Source organism: Falco cherrug, chromosome 8, assembly GCF_023634085.1.
Source record: "Falco cherrug isolate bFalChe1 chromosome 8, bFalChe1.pri, whole genome shotgun sequence".
NCBI classification, from domain to species: Eukaryota; Metazoa; Chordata; class Aves; order Falconiformes; family Falconidae; genus Falco; species Falco cherrug.
The window spans coordinates 63,885,627-63,904,599 of NC_073704.1; the positions used below are offsets into that span (position 1 = coordinate 63,885,627).

At 40.6% G+C, this 18,973-nt stretch overlaps 1 protein-coding gene across 8 annotated transcripts in view; it reads right to left on the reverse strand.

Annotated features, from left to right (window-relative positions):
* AFF4 (ALF transcription elongation factor 4) overlaps nt 1-18,973 on the reverse strand; it is a 54,250-nt gene that overhangs the window by 34,250 nt on the left and 1,027 nt on the right. For 5 of the 8 annotated variants that reach the window (XM_055719200.1, XM_055719196.1, XM_055719195.1 and 2 more), the window contains exon 2: nt 807-933. In XM_055719200.1, the coding sequence (XP_055575175.1) occupies nt 807-933 (127 nt within the window). Of the gene's footprint in view, nt 1-418; nt 544-806; nt 934-4,700; nt 4,933-4,975; nt 5,075-18,973 lie in introns of those variants that run through there. The other 3 variants (XM_055719199.1, XM_014281064.3, XM_014281068.3) reach the window with 3 other exon arrangements.

The window sequence follows — 18,973 nt, forward strand, 5'->3', positions numbered from 1 at the left end:
AATACAGTAAAGTGACAGGAGGACAGAAATTTAAAAAAAAAAAAATTGTCAGCTTTCCTCCTGAAGGAAGACAGTTTTCAGTCACGGTACTTCACTTCTTGCAAACCTTGCGATAACGGAACGAGTTTGCTTTCAAAGTTGAGTTTTGAGCTAGATAATCAAAATCTTAAATGGTACTGGTTTAGCTGTACCAGAACTAGGTTATTTTTTTTCACTTCTGCTTAGCAAAGCAAACTGGGAAGGAAACCTAGCACAGGCTTAAAGCTGTACAAGGTAAGAGAGTCAACCCCTTCCAAACAAACTAAAAAAATCAGAAACAAACAACTGGCCTACTGGTTAAAGCTGGTAATTCTATCATATCAGGCATTTCAGTATTTAAAATTAACCTCCTATTTAAATATTCTCTTGCTGAACTTACCCAGGTCTGGCTTTCTAACCTTCAATCAATGTAAGTCTAGGAACAGGCTGAAGTACCCCAAAAAAAGCAATCTGGGGTGATTTGGACACAAATGGACAGTTTGTTTCAAGTCACTGTAGCAAAAGCTGAAGAAAGCAAAACAATTTGATGGTTTTATCATCCCTTTTCTCACTCCCTGCAAAGCAGCCCCCCCCTCCTTCGTACGCATTATTATACATCTGCCAGCAGAGCTGGTTAGCAACTGTCCACCCTTATTTTCAAGTCCTGCTTAAATACCTGGTTGACATAAGAGCCGCAGATCTAAAAAGAAGGCAGATAAAAACAAAGTATGCATTTGCATACGACTTCTGCTATAAAAACTGCATTTGTAAGAACTCCATAAACTCACAACTTTGTATGGTTCAGCAAAGAGAGGCGAGTTAGGTGGAAAGGCTTCTTCGCCCTGTTGAATTTCTTGATTTCGCCTTTCCCTTTCTTTCATACGCAGCACATTCCGGTCTTCACGGTTCATGTTGCTATGAACAAAAGAATAATTTCTGATCACAGAAGGAAATGAGGAGGGATGCAAGCATACACGGCGAGCCCCTGTACCTGTTCTGCCAAAAGAATGACTTCAGTTAAGAACCTCCTGCTGATGCGGACTCTAACTCCTCAAAACTGAAAAATGTTTGTCCCATTCAAGACACCTCATACTTCAAAGAGCTATAAACCCACAATCTACAGCTAGCTTCTAACAGGGAAAGTTTAGGCAGTAATAATCAAAAATGAAAAAAATAATCCACAAAGTCCTCAGGCAAGTAACTATTTCAGTCCATTTCCCTTTCTTGAATCATGCAGCTATTTCAACCCACGCTGCACATCTCCCATTCATTTCTAAAAGACTTTTTCTCCTCCACATCCCCCAAATGTTCTGCAGTTTTACTCTCTTATGCCCCCACCCATTCAGCACCCAACTTCTACTGTAGATTTGGTTTTGGTTTTGCTGCTGACATACCTTTATTGGCACCCATTCCCCAACATATTCTAACCTCAAGCTTTGATGTTGTTTCCAGTCTCCCTTCCTGACTCCCAAAAGACACTTCTATTCAAAGCAGTAATTTCAGTGGAGCTCTGGCAATATCACACCTTTTGCCTTAATCCATACAGTGGCATCCTAATGCAAAAATGCAGATTTATAAGCTACCAATCTCCCTCCTTAAAAATTTTACTTTGCAGTTTGGTTTTGCTGCTTGGGTTAACAGAAATGCATCAAATTGTTGAGAAAAGAAAAAAAAAAAAAAGGTTGGGAAAGGTTCCCTTTGAGGTTGATAAAGCGTTGGGACTCAAAGGAGTAAACAATATAAGATGATAGATAAGGTGGTACTAACTCTTTTAACATGTGCTGTACTTTATATCAAGAGAGTTACAAATGTGCCTTAGTGATCTGCAAGAAGTACAGTAGGTGCTTCCATGAAAGAAACAGATGTTCTTCCACATAATTTGCACTCTAAAATGAATACGTTGTCTGCTTAGAAAATCATTATCTCATGTTTTTAGACAGCTGCCTGATTATAAAAAACTGAAACATACATATTTGCTACAGCATTACTTTGAAAGCTGTGCAAAACCAGCTATTCCATTCTAAACAAGAAGCCTTCAACCTATCACCCAGTTTTTAAAAAATTAGTCTTTTCACCTTAGTAACATTTCAGCCTCTGTTTGGCTTAATTTCATCTACTACTCTGAATATAGTGATATCTAAGAGAACGCCAAAACCAGAATAAACCCACAGCATAAGTTTAATATTTGATGCTTTTTAAGGTGACAGGCTTGTTTTACTTCCTCTTGTAACAAGGTAAAAGCATTTAGCGTAATGCAACTGGATTATGATAACTTCAAAATTGTATGTGATACAACCCCTTTTTTCCCCAGTTATCCTGTAATCAGCTGGACTGACGTAACTGTGAGGGAACATCAAGGCTGCCTGCTGGGAGAGGGACCTGTACACAGGATTGTGGCAAGCAAACTACCTGGATCATTTTGACATTAATAGCAAACTTGGTTTACAAGTTCGAGGCTTAAAAAGCTTATTCTTCAGACTGCAGCCCAACTTCTTATATGTGTAAGATTTGAACAGAAACAAATACAGATTTAATTGTAAATACTGATCAGTTAAAGCCCACTGGAACAGTTTGAATCTATGCCATTTTACTATTAAAGGCAAAATGTGAGGCAAGGAATAGGAGTACCAACACATCAGTACACTAAGACTGGATTAGACAGCTATACATTTAGAAGATTATAATCTTAACTAAGAATTTTACATTTACATTTTACAAATAGAGGGTTAAATATTAACAAAGACCTTTACTATTTTTTTACAGAGACAAGCAGCATCTTTCAAAATTGTATCAACAATGACTGTAACTCTTGGGACTGAGGAAAAAACCCCGTTTGTACCAACACTGTCCCATGAAAGGAACACTATAGTTAAGAAAGATCCACTTGAGATCAGAGTTGGAGCAAAACCAGAGCTGATCTGGCTATACCTGCCACGTTAACATAAAATTAGTCACCAGAAATATATACCAGCTAATCACAGATTTTACTACTGCCCCCCAGTCTTTTGTGATACACTAAATGATAAACATCTTCATGGATAGTCTTTTTGACTGTATGGGGACTAGGTTTAAGGCCTTTTTTAATTATTTTAAATTTTTTCTTAGAGTCAATAGTTTGAATGTTCTTCAAGTTAAACTTGTTTGTATCTAATCCGTATCTCTACACAGAGATATTTCAAGTGCCTACAGTGTGTACTAAAGCTATTAAAATCACACTACCATTAAATGTGTAAATAAATTAAGTTAGCGAGGCTTCTTTAACGCTGTACTTCAGACAACTTCCCCTATCTTCCACAGCCATAAAGCATAACGGAAGATAAATTTGTCTGCGTTGAGGAAAAGCAAGCAGTAGAGATAGTTTGAAAGTAGAAGACTAAGGCACACCTACTAAATTAACACTGCTAGCAATTAACATCAGCATAAAGGAAATTGCAAAACAAAGTCTTAAGACCACTTGTAGATAAAACAAACCTTTCAAATCCACCACCTAAAATTTACCACTCTGATCAAAGTTACAGACTATATGCTGGTGTCCAGGTTTTTGCCCAAGTCAGAGGGGACACCAGCCCAGTCCCACGCTGGCCTGAGCAGCTCCGTTCCTGCCCAGTTCGACGCTGACTGGTGGGAAGGTGCTCTGCCCCACCACTGCTGCAGGCATCCAGAGCTGCACAGAGACAGAACTGCTTCTCCCTCTCCCACATCCACACCTGCTTCCTGGATTTAAATGTTTTCCCACAAGATAAAAGAGCTGGGAGCAGCTCGGTGCAGCCCAGCTCCTGCCACCCCTACCCTCTGGGCAAGAGGGCAGCATCCCTGCTCCCTCCCTGCACACCAGCCCTGGAAGGGGAAGATGGAGAACTTCTACCTGCTGCTGTCAAGAGGATCCTGCTATAATTTCCCTTTTCCTCTCCCCAGGAGGCCTGAGCAAAAGTGTGAACACCTAGGAGGTGTAGAGCCAGGCTAAAGGAGACAGAATTAACGTCCTCACAGCAAGGACCAAAGTCACCTTGATTTCCACATTTGGGGAAAGAAAAGTCCAAAAATTAAAAGAAATTCAAAAACAGGCCTGAAGCACAGCACAGTACTTCCATTTTTAGAAAGACTAATTCTGTCAGGTTTGAGTCACTATTTGTGCAGTTAGCCACACTGTCCTCTGCATCGTCCATTTGGCATGGGATTTCAACTATGCAACTGGCTTTGTTCAAATCTCATGCCTCTTCTCCAGCTCAATACGAAGAGATGAAAGAATGCAGGAAATTCAGCAGGAAGTTGACAGAAACCTCTGACAAAATTCACTTGTGTGTATTCTTTCACCGCTGTTAACTGCTGACCTAGACATACTGAGCACATGAACTAGTCCTGCGTCATTCTAATCGTCCATACCAGAAACACAATTTTAATTTCTCGTTCCAACATCTTACTAAATCCTATTTGGTATTTCTGTTCATCCTTAATCCGAAAAGGGCATGGCTTTGGCTAGAGTTCACTCAAGCCATCATCGTCTTGGACTTTATAACTCGCGTTACGAAACTGCAGCATTGCTGCTGCCCTGCCCACCCGCTGCAGCCTTCTCCCACTTCCCACCACCCACTCCCTCAGCTCTGGGGCAGATCCCACGTATGGGACTCTTGGACCATGCTTTCAGGTTAAAAATAAATAAAATTTTTAAAAAATCAACACACCCTCATTGCCAAAGTTTTCCTGGCAATGCTGTTAAAGGAAAGAAGACCTCCGCCGGTCCCTGGGTCTGGGCGTGGGACTAACAGCCTGGTACCTCTCATCCCTCTTGAACCACATCAGGCATCCCAGAGCCTGTCCTTGCACAAGTTCACCAGCACCCTCACCAGCAGCAGCATCTCTCCATCTTCCCAGACACCGTAAGGCAAAACCATCAAAGGTGAAGGTCCGCCTGAGGGACCCTCCACAGGCAACCCATCAAAAAGCGATCCAAACCCACCACTTTTCAAGCAGGCATTAGTGGATCTTCAAAGCATGTTTACAACACCTTGACTTCCTTCAAGACATCCTCATTTAACTCAAGGGCTTTTTTCTATCTGAATTGGTTTCATAAGCAAGAGAAATCAAACAGTTCACTTATCCAGTGCCGGTTAATTGGCTGTGATGAAACACAAATTTTGTTTGACAACATTTGGCCATGAACGATAAACAGTCTTCAGAGAGAAAACACAGTATCTAGCACTTCATGCAGGGCACACCCAGCTGCGCGAAGCACAGACAACTCCATTTTTTTTCTTAAATTATTATTTTTTTAAAAAAGGAGGAAAAAACCCTGAGAAATCCTCCTTGTAGTATGGAATTATATGTTTTCAGAAGGCATTTAAAAACACCAGAAATTGCCTTAATGCTATCCAACTCCCTCCCAAAGATACATTTTATTTATTTAAACCATTTTTCTTACTTGTACCATGAACAGCAAGGAGTATCTAAGGAGCTGGCATGGCAAGCTTCTTCCAACTCATGGGTCAAATACAGCGTCACTATTAATCCTGTTGCTAAAATCACATAGACAATCCAAAAATGCTACTCTGACAGCTTTTAATACAAATACACTCACAGAACAGCTGTTAAACAGAGAAATTAAAAAATAACTGCCCCACAACAACAAAAACCCACCAGCACACAAAATAGGAACATGCTCTGGTGTCACCAAGAACTATTTAATACCTATCACAAAAAAATGAATGCGTAGTTTCAACTTCTAGCTTTCTACATTACGGTAAAGAGGAAAAAAAAAAAGGCAGAAAACCCCCAAAATGATAATGATACAGCTTTGCACAAAGAATTACAAACAGTATGTGTTGCGAATATAGAAGCACCACGATCATCAAAGTCATCTTCATAGTTTTGTAACACTGAAATAAGGAAAACTAAGACCAACAGTTTACAAAGAATTCAAGTAAGACGTGTATGTGTCAATAAAGAGGAAAAAACAACTTTTCAAAAGGATGAAGTCCTCTTCTATTTCTCTCCCTCGCACCTTTTGACACAAAGGCTGCAGTTTTCCATCGGCTCTGGTTAACACCGCAGTGGTTTGCTGTGCCAAGGGAGGGGTATTTAGTCTGGGGCAGCTCCAACTACAAATGGTATCTGCTCCACCAAAGAAAAGGTTGGTTATACCAGCAGCATGTATGTTATTAAATTATAACTAAGTATCAATCTACTTGCTGTTAGGCATGCTCACACAGTAAGACTGCATATGTGAACGTAAGAAACTTGAGCCATAACCTCATTTAGATATTTTGATGAGAATGAACTCTGACATAGCTCCATCTCTAGGAGAGTGCTATCCTGCCTTCCAAGGTTTCATTAAAAGGTCGGAGCTATTGGTAATACAATTTTATTGGTATACAAATACAAAACCAGTGATTCACCATTAATACAAACATAAACGTTTCTTGTTTCTGTAATATAAACATAAATGTTTATATCCCACTCATCACATCAGGGATCCCTTCTGCACATTCAACAGGGACATCATAAAATACTGTAAGAGCTGCTATGTATTGTGAGGGTGGGAAAGCTTTAAAAAAAGGGGAAAGAAAAAAGATAAGTTGGCCTAGGTCAGGTTAATGTTTGACAAGAACCACCAGGGAGGGCAGAGCTAGCAATCTGCTGTAGGCACTTTTCCTTCCTACTCAGCTCTGAAACACCGCAGAAATTCCCAAGAAAGCACTATATGCCTGGGCTTGCCACTGCTTCTCAGACAAATGAGCACAAATCCTTCACCACCGTTAGTCAAGACAAATTTCACAGTACTTTCTAAAAGAGCACAACATTAATTCCAGTGTCTCAGTCAAATGACAATGCAAGTAATTACATCCTGCTCTTTAGTTTTATCTGCCAGATTCCCCCTTCACCCCTCAAAACTGTATCAGGTTACCCAAGCATCAGCCAGCATCTTCTACTTGAGAAGCCACCACACCGAAAGGATGGATTAAAGAATTATAGCGATCATTCGTAACTTAGTAACACTAACTACTGAAAAAGACTTTGGGATCCTTTAGAACTAAAGAGACTAAAGAGGCTCTATAGGATAATGTTTCATTAAACAAGTTCAGATGAGAATTCAAGATTCAGCACAAGAAAGCAAGGACTACATTTTGACTAAGGTAGAAGTTAACACGCAGCAACTGCATTTTAGAAGCCAAGTTAAGGAGGAAATTCTAACTTCAGCAGTTGAAACATAGCTCATTCAAAACAAAATTTTAAGTCCATTTCTAAAACATACTACTAAAATAGCTTAAAATTGTTTACACCTGGGAAGAATTTGCAAAACTGGTTTGATGTAATTTACTCAAGGGATCTGAAAAGATCCAAAATTATCCATTCTCTAAAACGTTGTATTGTTGTGCAAAAGTATTACACGGTAATGAAAACATCTGATTCCCCCCTCCCAATGATTAACCTTACACAGAAACAAAGTTCCCAGCTCTTCCTCATTGTAGAGAATGGAGCTGCTTACAAGACATCAACTTCAGTCTCTCCTTTTTGTCCTGTCTCTTGAGAAATCATAGAGAAATAGGGAAATCTAGGAAGTGACAGCACCACTCCCTGCTCTCTCCTCAGATACATGTCAATTCCTCCATCAACTGCCCCATTAACAAAGCACCAGCACCGGCAGACAGCAGAGATCCCACCAAGGAATGGCCTGACAGCTGTGTTACTGACTCTCAAGGAAAAGATATCCCCAAGGCTGAATGCTGCGACATGGCAAGGTCATAATCCACAGAAATTGTCATTTTCTGCACCAAGTCAGGACTCTGAGCCAGGTAAGGCAAAGGAGCCCCAACACACTCCCGTTACCGATATCCAAGCCTGAGCCAGCAGCAGTAAAGCTCGCTCCTGCTGTTCAGCCAAGCAGAATTTCAACTTTGCCTTCCCAAGTCTTTGCATTTCTATTTGCTTCACCTGGCTTAAAACCAAAACTACTTTCAGGGATACGAGGCCTTCTTAACCAAGGCAACGATATTCTTATTAACATCTGAAGCTCAAGCCCTGACATCCAACAGGTCAGGAGATAACAAAACCAAGCAGCACAGACTCGACCCAGAGCTCTGCCATCATAGGGAACACAATTTTGTTTCTCATGCAATTCTCAACTCAGCAAACTTCAGCCCAATCCAGCCTCACACTCAATGACATCCTCTCCTCACCCCTTCAACTCTCCAGCACTGCTAGATTCTGTAATTTGCACAGTGCAAAGACAGACCATCATGAACACAAAATTTTTACATGCTATCTTTTCGTGTCCACACAGGCTAACCAAAGCATATTCTAATACTGTTCTCCAACAATATTCTCCAGTTTAATTGAGCAGAAACTTAATAACCGAATTCCTGTGCCTACATGTTCTTCTGTTTAAACTTTGAAGCCAAGACAATTGGCGTTTAAATTTTATTAAGCAATAGTTATTCAGACATCCAACATTAATCTGACTATTATAGTTCTGACTTCCTCACACTAATTTACTTTCATAAAAGACATCATTACATTTGAGTGTTATGAACTCTATGGCATTAGGATTAAGAAAGGATTCACTTCACAGAAATTCTGATAAATATGCTCTGTATAAGATCTGAAACTGCAGACAATGTTTTAATGAGGTGCCCTCTAAAATGAAAGAGTGGAAAAGGCAAAAGTGAAAAACCACATTCATTTCAAGGTTCACATCCTTCTCCCATCTCAACAGAACTACAGAGAAAGCAGGGAGAGAAAAAGTTTATCAAATACATTACTGAGGTTTAACTGCCATTTCCTCCAGCCTTACTGAAAGATCATCTGTCTGCACTCTCTCACAAGACATTTATCTTGGACTTGCTTTTGTCAAAGTTCACACATCCTACTGTATAACATACTACAACAAACATCAGGGTCTGAGATAGTAACACTCTGCCACTGTATAAACCACGTAGGTCTTCTGTAACTGCTCACAGCAGCGAGGTCTCTTCCACATGGCAATGCTGCATAAACACCGACAGCATCTCTGCCTCTTCCCCTTGCTCTTTCAAGGAGCTTATTTTCTAAACACAGCTTTTATTTGATACATCTTCACAACACAAACATCAATAATAAAATATTTGGGGGCTATTAATACACCCTGTCCACAGCTCTACTTGGTACTTAGAGCAAAAGGCAATTTTTACAACTCAAGAGTGTAGCTTGGGTGCGATTCCGAGCCCCTGGCCCGGGGCAGATCTTCGACGCAGCTCCCACCCGCGTGCTGTGCGCCAGCCCCAAACCCCTCTCCTGGTTGTGCTGACACAGCCGTCTATTGGAGCTGGTTAAGCTGAATTAGGGAAATCTGTGCTGGTTCAAAATACTTATTTTGGGGGTAGGGCTATTTTTAAACACAGGTAAACCTGAATGCTCCATGGCCCCTGAAAGTCACATTGGCATTAGCGAGCAGGAATAAGCAACCTGTTTAAAACAAAATAAGGACTAAAAACCTCGAACAAATAAAAATACCCCCCAAGAAATCCACAAAAGTCTCATTATATTACTGCCTCTGCTTTCTGTATCAGTGTCATAGGTGGACTTTGTCTGCAGCTGCTGACAAGCAGTGAGGTTATGACTGATGAAATAGGAGCAGGAGGATGCTGGAGAGCACGTCAGCAGAGCAGCCAGAGAGAATGAACTTCACCACTTTGTGATTTAACTCTCTTCAGAACCACGGGAAAACACTCAAGGTGTGCTACTCTGCCATTCTGTAGCACAACAAAGCAAACTATGTTTCTGGACTGTTAGGGCAACAGCCGAAGGGGGTGGAGGGGAAGCATCAAAAAGCCAACTGAGTTCATGCATGTCGGCATGTGAGTATCTTCTCAAACGTGACAGCTTGGGCTCTCACAGCACTAAGGGTCCCCATTACCAGTTACGGTATTTCCAGGATTGCCTTACATTTTGAAAACGAGAGTTCACAGACTTCTTAAAATCCACAGTTTTGAGTACCAGAAAAGAGAGAATAAGAATTTTAACTCTGATTCCCAATTTTCAGCCCTAACTTGCATGCAAAAAGTTACCAAATTAATAACCATTTGCCACCTATCTAAAATCTGCTATTAGTACTTGAATGACATGACAGCTCTGAAACCAGGGACACTTTCTGATCACTTAAAACTTTCTTTTTCCATTTAAGTATACTGAAGATGAGGAGAGCGTGTATTAGTTAAACTCTGGAAAAACCCATTAGGGAGAAGGAGTATTTAAGATTTGCAGACAAAGCAAAAAAAATTTGGAAGCAAGAGGAAGGGACCAGAACAATCTACAGAGGTAAGCTGAAATTCAGCAGGAAAGCCACAGCTTTGATGTGCAGTGCTTCCAAACAAACACTAGTCTAAATTGGAAAGTTTTAACCTTTCATCCTACCTATTAAATGCCACCTGTATTTTATAATCCCTGCGAGCAGACCGAGAAAATTATTAACATTTCAGCAGCCACTGAGTATCAAGACATTTAATATAGTATCAATTACTTCAGGAAAACAGATGATAAACATTAATTTAGCTATACAAACCCTTTTAATAAAGTGATGTTACCTTTTTTCACTACTAATGCCACTAAGTTGTTTGGGGATTGGGGTTTTTTTTTCCAAAGTTATTACAGCTTTTCTCACTTTTCTGGATATGGCCTTAAAACAAAAGTGATGCTATTCAAGGTCTATTATATTTAAGGACCAAAAGGAGACTGAGCCACCAAAGACACTGCGGACAGAACATGCCTTGGGCTGCTCCCGTGTCGCTGGCAGGGCAGCCAGCAATCAAACAGTGCCATTGTGGTCATCCCCACAGAGCACCGGCACCACTCGTGTGGTACCCACTGACATCCCAGGACCATGCCATTACGCCAGAGATGTCATAACTCCCAATAGTAATGATTACAAAGTATCTTCCACAGAAGATAAAGAATTTTCTGTCTATCCAGACCAAAAACTTAACTTCTGCATTTGATAAACTAGTAAAGGCATTGTGCAAGCTGGTTCTGAACTCCTGTTCCTAACATATTTTTAACTATAAGCTAAAAGACTTGACAGACATGGAACTGCAAAATGTAGAATCATAACATATATAATGTAAAGTCTGTGAAACTCAATGAATCTTGCCACTAGAGAATGAAGTTTTTTTTGTCAAATGCAGTTAAAAAAACCCACAGGCAACCTTGCAAAACCCTTGCCAAAATTCAGTTGAATTTCAAAACACTAAATGCAATAGGCCGTTCATACCAAGCCACTCAGCATGTCAGTTTGTTACAAAGCTTAAACCCGGTAACGTCTCTTAACAGATAGAACTGTTTTCAAGTGCTACAGAAATTGCACAGTAAGATACACTTCTCATCGCTAAAGCTTCCAAGGATACGGTGGACTAAGTAGCTTCAACCAGTTTTGTCGTCTTTCTTAGACATTTGGCACGGATGGCAGCAACTCGTTGTTGGTTGAATTAATTGAATTCTACTAAGTACAAGCTAAGATTAATTTTTTTAAAGGTATGATTCACTATTCACTTACACATAATACTTTAAAAAAATATTAATGTTTAATGGATTAAAATAAATTGTATAAATGCAAAATACACTCCTGCTAGCAAGAAATCAACCCATTATACCAGCCAATGAGATCCAAATTTTGTTCTCTTAAAGAGAAAGGAAGGTTAAACCACACCCATTTTTTATCTTTAGTTTTCGAGTCTGTCGGTAAATCATGACTGAATGTATTTTAACATTCCTCTGAATAAATACCTGCTGGCACGTGCCACTAGGGGAGAGCAGGAGTGCCACACAGCAGATGCAAGTACCTGTGGTGACTGGTGCTCCCCTCTCCCTGCCCGTGCCCCCTGCCACACACACCACACTGCTCCTCTGCATCACCAGAGCAAACGGGAATTGGCTTTATCAAAAAAACCCCAAACAACAAAAACATCGACACAAGCTATTTGGGCTGATTAGGCACGTGAAGAGGACACCGTGAAAACATCTTTACATGTCAATTCAGCATGGATCTTGCTTCATGTGGCCATAAAAGGATGCAAGTTTTTCCTTAAAAAAAATTGGAGAAAAAAATCAAGAAAAAAAGTTATTTTTTAGACAGTTATTAGTGATTAACAAATTTAAGCTGAAAACTACTTGTTGAAACTCCTAGTAAAACATATTTCTGGTAATTATTGGCTAAGAATGCGTCACAACACAAACTTCTTACTTGTATTTTTTCCTCATTAAATATAATTGGTGCAGATATTTCAGCAGCAGTAATCATTGCTCCAAGAAAAACATTTTCACCCTTTGTCTTTTAAAGGCTATCTACACCATAGCTTTCACCGTGTCAGATCAACATTTTAATATGATATTAGTATACCCTATAGGTATTGTAAGGACAAAATAAAATACAGTGGTTCCAAAACTTCACCAGGCAATTTAAAATAGTATAACAAGGAGGTACAGTGACCATACTGCCTTCCACCCACAGCCAGCATGGATTGCAGCAGCTGCAATCCACCACGAGTCACTGACATACAAACCACACATGAACTGGAAGATTTAATAGTAGATCTCAAACAAACAGAAAACCCCACCAGCAGCAGCTCCCCACCCACCCAAATATACAAAACCCTACTCAAATCACACAAACAAAACTACCAGTAAGCTCTTTTCCATACAGGACCACCCAGCACATCAAAAAAAGACATGAGATAGGAAAAATATCAGTCCATTTCATCTCATCTTAGCCAATCGTTATGCTTCAAGGCCCTTGAAGTTACAAGAACAAAATACTATTAAGACACCTTTGTAAAATGAAGCATTTTTCAACCAGAGCAACTTCCATTAGGCTGCTGTTCTTATTTATGCCGAAACACAGTACAACTTGCTAAATTCAATTTACAACATGTTCCTCCACTAAATCCTTTAACCCATTTCTCCATATTTAATGTTCCTGAAATTTTAATCTTAATGGCTCAATTTTTCAGATTTGGACTTTGACCAAATTTTTTTTTAATTACCTTTAAATAAGGAAATGCTTATGCTAATAGTAATAGAACACTGGAAAATTAAACTGGCAGATTTCTCATTTTTTTTCCCCCAGAAACTCTGGTTATTCCTCTGCCCACAAAATACACAACATCACACAAAAACTAAATTCCTATTTTGATGTGGCTTTTTTGGTTTGCTTTTACGCTGCCTTATAGGAAAAATAGAATCATAGAATCGTTTAGGTTGGAAAAGACCTTTAAGATCATCCAGTGCATTTATTCCTCTTGAACAGAGTTGCTGGTGACTTTGACAAATGCCAAAAAATAGCCAGCATCTCTTCATACATTATTTTTATCTTCTATATAGCATGTGCTAGGGAATACATTTAAATATTTTGGGGTCCTTCGCAGTGTGTCTGTGTTCGCTGAACTCTGATCAAACACAAGAATGTTTGTGCCAGGTCCTGATGGAGAAAGGGGACAGCGGCCCCAGCCAGCCGGCCAGCAAGCCCCTTAAGAGAGCTGAGGAAGCTTATGAGGAGATGATGAAGAAGGCAGAGATGATGCAAAAGCAGCAGGTCCATCCAGCAGGCACAGCCAGCTGTTCCCTACAGAAGTCCAATCATTAACACAGCACCACCAAGCCCACCACTAAACCATGGCCCTCAGTGCCACATCTACACAGCTTTTAAATCCCTCCAGGGATGGTGACAACACCACCTCCCTGGCCACCCGGGCACCCCAGGGGCTCATGCCCAGCCAGCCCTCAGCCAGCCCCCCAGGCCCTTTCCCACCGGGCAGCTTCCCAGTAGTACAAAGCTGTACAATTATGATCATCTATTGAGCTTTTGTAGTAATGTTAGCATAGGTGGTGACGTCCATGGAAGTACACATTTAGTATTTTGAAGCGTAACTTATATATACTGCAAACATCCAATACACATACTGAACATTCATTTAAAAACAGACACTTGCAACAGGATCACACTAAGGAAAGTGCATTCTACATTTCTGACTGTTCTACACAGCCCTGAAGCACGAGGAGCGGGGGAAAGCACTGAATATAACTGCCTTCGAGGGTGAACACAGCTATCACAACTTGTTCCCAGGTTTTGTGATGCTGGAGGACCAGTTACACTAACATTGCCTTATAAGGCTCCAGGGTCCTTACACATTTATCTGTAACTACGTGTCTATCTATGGGTAGGTGCCTACTACCTCAGGATCTACACACTAAATGCAGCCAGAAGAGGCACAAAACATCTGCTCAGTTCTCCTCTTATTTGGTTTCTATATTTGAAACACACTTCCATGTTTCACATCACTGCCTGATGACAGATCACAATTCAACCCTCAAAGTAAAGGTTCACATGTAGCTGCTACGCTTCAGTGAAAAAGCAGGGCAGAGAGACTGCTCAATGGTGTGACACTTCAGCAAGAACCAAAACTGTTGAGGGAAGTATCTAATATGGAAGAATTTACCTTGGTGAAATCTCAGAACCTGAACTAAGGACAACTTCAAACAATCCTTCCTGTCTGAAGAGTACTTTTCAACTGGTTAATGGTTCTAAACGCTATTTTCCCAATGTTTGGTTCTAAAAATTAAACACGCTTTTTTTCTTAGAATTGGAAAATGCATGTAAATAAAATGATGTATGAACCAACTACAGTGAGATGACCAACGACTTGCCTCCATTTCCAGGAGATTACAAAGTTAGAGCGTACCTAAACCTGGGTGCCTTCTCATTTTAACACCATATACAGTAAAAATCACAGAATATCAAAAGCACCATGTTTAGGGATCCACTTTGGTTTGACACATTCTCTGATGCTATTCCCAATGCCAGTCACCCCTGAGAGCTTCAGGAGCAGCACACACATTTCCAGGGTTTGCTTCTGCCCCTCCACAAATAAGCCACTAAATTTACAAGCTGAGGGAAGTTTGGAGTCCAGTCCAAAAGACAAGCATCTTAGAGCTGCTCTTGGAAACTGCAGATAAAGGGAAAAACATCAATCCTCTACCAGAAGACAAACACAGCGCTAACACTGAAGAGAACCGCACCATTATTCTGGCCTGTTGTCTACTAGATCTATTCTTTATGTCCCCAGTGTAGCACTGGGGATAAACAGCAAGAAACTGCTGTAAGGCTGCAGAGGAGTACACCTATCCACAGGGAGAGATCTGGAATGATAAAAAGTGTCTCTCCTGAAAAATACAATCATTACAGGGTTACAGTATTAGTAAAAGTACACTCTGTATTTAACTATAAAACATGGCAAGCAACACATTTAAGTAAATTATCAGTAAATGTTATGACACAAAAGCTAAGATGAACTGTTAAAAAAAAAAATATCAATAGAAGGCCGCTGTGAGCTGTCTAGTGAGGTATTGCTGGGACTGAGTACCACAGCTCAATAGAAAGGAGTGCAGGAAAACTTTTCTTAACGAGCTGTTAACAGAAGGAAATTAGTTCAAGACTTCAGGGCAAGAACTTCTCTTATTCAATGTTTGTACAGTACTGAGCAGGAGATATTTTTTTCCTTTTTTTCCTGTTGGTACCTGGTGCTACTGCCAGTTAATAAACCAGGTTTTACAGTCATCAGCAAGAATTAATGAATCAAGTAAGAACAAGAGAAATGACAACTTGAGGAACTACAAGCTAACGCACTCGGGGAGAAAATACAGATCGCTACACTAGGGAAAAGAGAGTTTTGAAACACGAAGTTGGAGAAAGGAATTTGGAAAGTAGTAAGAATTTGAGAGCCTGGGGAGATGGCAGACACCAAATTAGACACGAGTGCATGAGACAAACAATATCACAGCTACAGGGAAAATGGAATTTTGGACGGCACGTACGAAGCTGGCACAGAACCAGACAAGGAAGCAAGCTGTGCTACGCTGCAGCTATGTGCTGTGCTAGGCACCCCTACAAAAGTCATACACAACACCAGATTTTCATTTCAGAGAGCAGATACAATTATTCAAAATGGGAAACCTTAATTCAACAGGAGTACGTACATGTAGTTCAAGTATCTAGGAAAAGAATAAATCTGGATTCCCATCGGCCAAAAATATACAGTAAGAGAGAGAACAGAACTACTATAAAAAAATCAGACTGACTAAACTTACGAGAAAAGCTTTATGACAGGAAGGAGCACAAGCCTGTGCAGTTACACTTCCTAAGCAGCGATAGAACCCCTATCATTTCACAAGCTGGAGAGCATCTTGTTAGTCATTAGTAACAGCAGAGAAGGAACAATTCTGCAAGAGAAGTGTAACTGCCAGGTAAGTTCCTTCATCCTTAGTTCTGCAATTCTATGAACTTGATTTCTTATCTTAACACAGTTAGCAGTATATTTTTACATACATCTAACCCTGCTCTATCTAAATGTAATCTGTTATAGTTTCCCCAACTCATTTCCAGGCAGTCCTCCTTCATCCTTCAGCCTCTCCATCTCCCCACAATTTAGAGCATTCTTTCCTCAATGCATAGTGAAGATGACATCAACATCGCTTCTTTTTTGATACAAACTCTCAGACAGACATTAAAATCAAATGACAAGGAAGACAGGTGGACTCAAGTTTAGTTATTTCTTAGCCTCTGTTGAAGGTAACTGTGAGACTGTAGGAACATGAGAGAAAGGAAATACACCTGTAGAACAAACCACATGTGAGTAACAATTTGAAATTACGTGGCCAAGAACAATTACTGCAGCAGAAAAAAGACCTCAGAGTCACTATAATCTCAAGACTATTCCTACATCCTCAGACAGGTATACCCCAAACGCGACACTGCGTGACTAACCTTCCTCTCAGCTCTACATGCACATTGCTGCTGCTCGAGGCAGCCTCTTGAAAGATGCTTGTATGTTTTTTATATGCCCAACAAAGGCAAAATCTGCCTATAGGACAGGTGCTGATTTCTCGTCTCAAGATTCAGCCTCAGACATGGGTATCATGGGTTAATATTTCTACCCTCAACCCTGCAGACTCCTGTCGATCTGGAGCAAAGAGTAAGAGCAGTAATAATTAAAAAGCTCACAAAACAAGAGGATGAGCAGGAAGGCAGGCATCAGAAGCAGATATGAGCTGTTATGGCAACTCTCATTACAAACACTGAAAATAGGTGTGGAGGGACAGCAGTTTCACCATTACTTGGTCACAGAGTCCCCTGTCTACTTTAAAAGATGCTGTGAACTGCTCTCTGTCAGTAACGCACAAGTCATGTATGTCTTTAGTCATATCCAACATCCAGGAGCAACCACAGTGGAAAACTAAGTGCAGCAGAACATCCTTGCCAGCTGTGAGCTAGCAAAGGAAGCAGGAACTAGCACATACGTGCCCACTTATCTACCAACTGTAAAGTCAGGGCAACTTTCTGCTGCGACTGTTTCTCTACAAAACCTGAACACCACAAAGTGTATGGCTTTTGCAGATAAAAGTATCCAGCATCTTTTTATAAAACAGTTGGGTCATAACCATGCAAAAGCACTTGCACATTCCAGCTTACTGAAAAAGACAACCTAGGAATCCAACTAACATTTCCGTGAAGTTTTATCATGTTTTATCAAGCTCAGAGAATTAGAACTGGGAAGAATGCAAACCGCACAAATATGAACTATTTTTTTTTGGTTGCAGTGTGCCTTCTTGCACAAAAACCTACCCCAGAGGCTCAGTCTTGCTCACTCAGTGTTTTGAGACATAGGATAAAAGTCATAAAATGAGAACTGCAGAGATGCTTAAAGGAAATATCAGGGACCTGAAACTGGTTTTGAGACTAGAGTTTAAATTTACTATTTTCTTTCATCATTGCTAAAACTGTTCAACAGAGGAGAGCTTGATCTTGCACAAAGCTGCAAATATACGGTATAGCAGTTAGGAAATCATAAAAACTAGTGCTGATATTAATCAAGCCAAGATATTAACAATGCCAAAGGGTAGAATTTTTTTCTTGTTATTGACCAACAAGAAAAAACGATTACCATTACAAGCCACTGTATAACTACAGTATAACACCCATACACAGTACCTATACCACACCTTGCTGGGGCAGACGACACAACCGGACCACTGTGAGTTTAATAATGTTCCTCTCATTAGAGGAGATAACAAAATGAGAAATCAAGTGTACAATCACTCCCCTCCAAAGCCTTGACTAGACCCAATTTCACAATAACGCCCCTGGGCTGGAAAACACTGTGTTCCAGTGACTTAAAGAGAAGTACTCAGAAGTTGTAAAGAAATGTAAGGAACCAGAAACATACCCATGAGAATTCAGCTGCCAGAAGAGAGCTGGCAATAAGGTGACAAATAAAAGCACAGACTTGAGCAGAACAAGTTGATTTCAAAGACTACTGATGCTGAGTAAGTGCCTGTTCAGCTCACACAGACGCAAGCAGGAGGTCTGACCGACATCAGTGGAAGGAAACGCAAACATTTAAAACCATCAGTCTTCGTAAGTAAATAATCAAACAAGACCGCAGTAAGTTGAGGAGACAGGCTTTGTGAAACAGAGGGGTCCCCACCTGCGAGGTGGCGCTCTCTTCTCATCAGTACATCACCTTTTCAGGCCGAATTTGAGGTACGGGTATAAGCACTCCGTTTTCCCCCAAAATGACGTTAATCACTTTCTCATTTCAAGAAGTGAATGGAAGACACAGGGACTGAAAGCACCGATACGGGCATTACACATCCCAACACTTCCTTGCTTCGTTTTGTTCATTGGAAAAAGGAAAAGAACGACTAACCCACTGATCAGCCCAGGTCAAAGAAACGTCAAGCAAATGCTCTTATGATTACAAATTATAACACAACCCTCATCAGGGACGATGCTTTACATAACAACTATCCAGTCACCTGCGAGGAGGATGTGACTGTGACCCCGGAGTCTGCCCTCCCCTGACCTTCGGCAGCACCCACCGGAGCCACCTCCCGTGGCCGCCGCAGCACCAGCAGCACCCAGCCCTGCCCTCCCCAT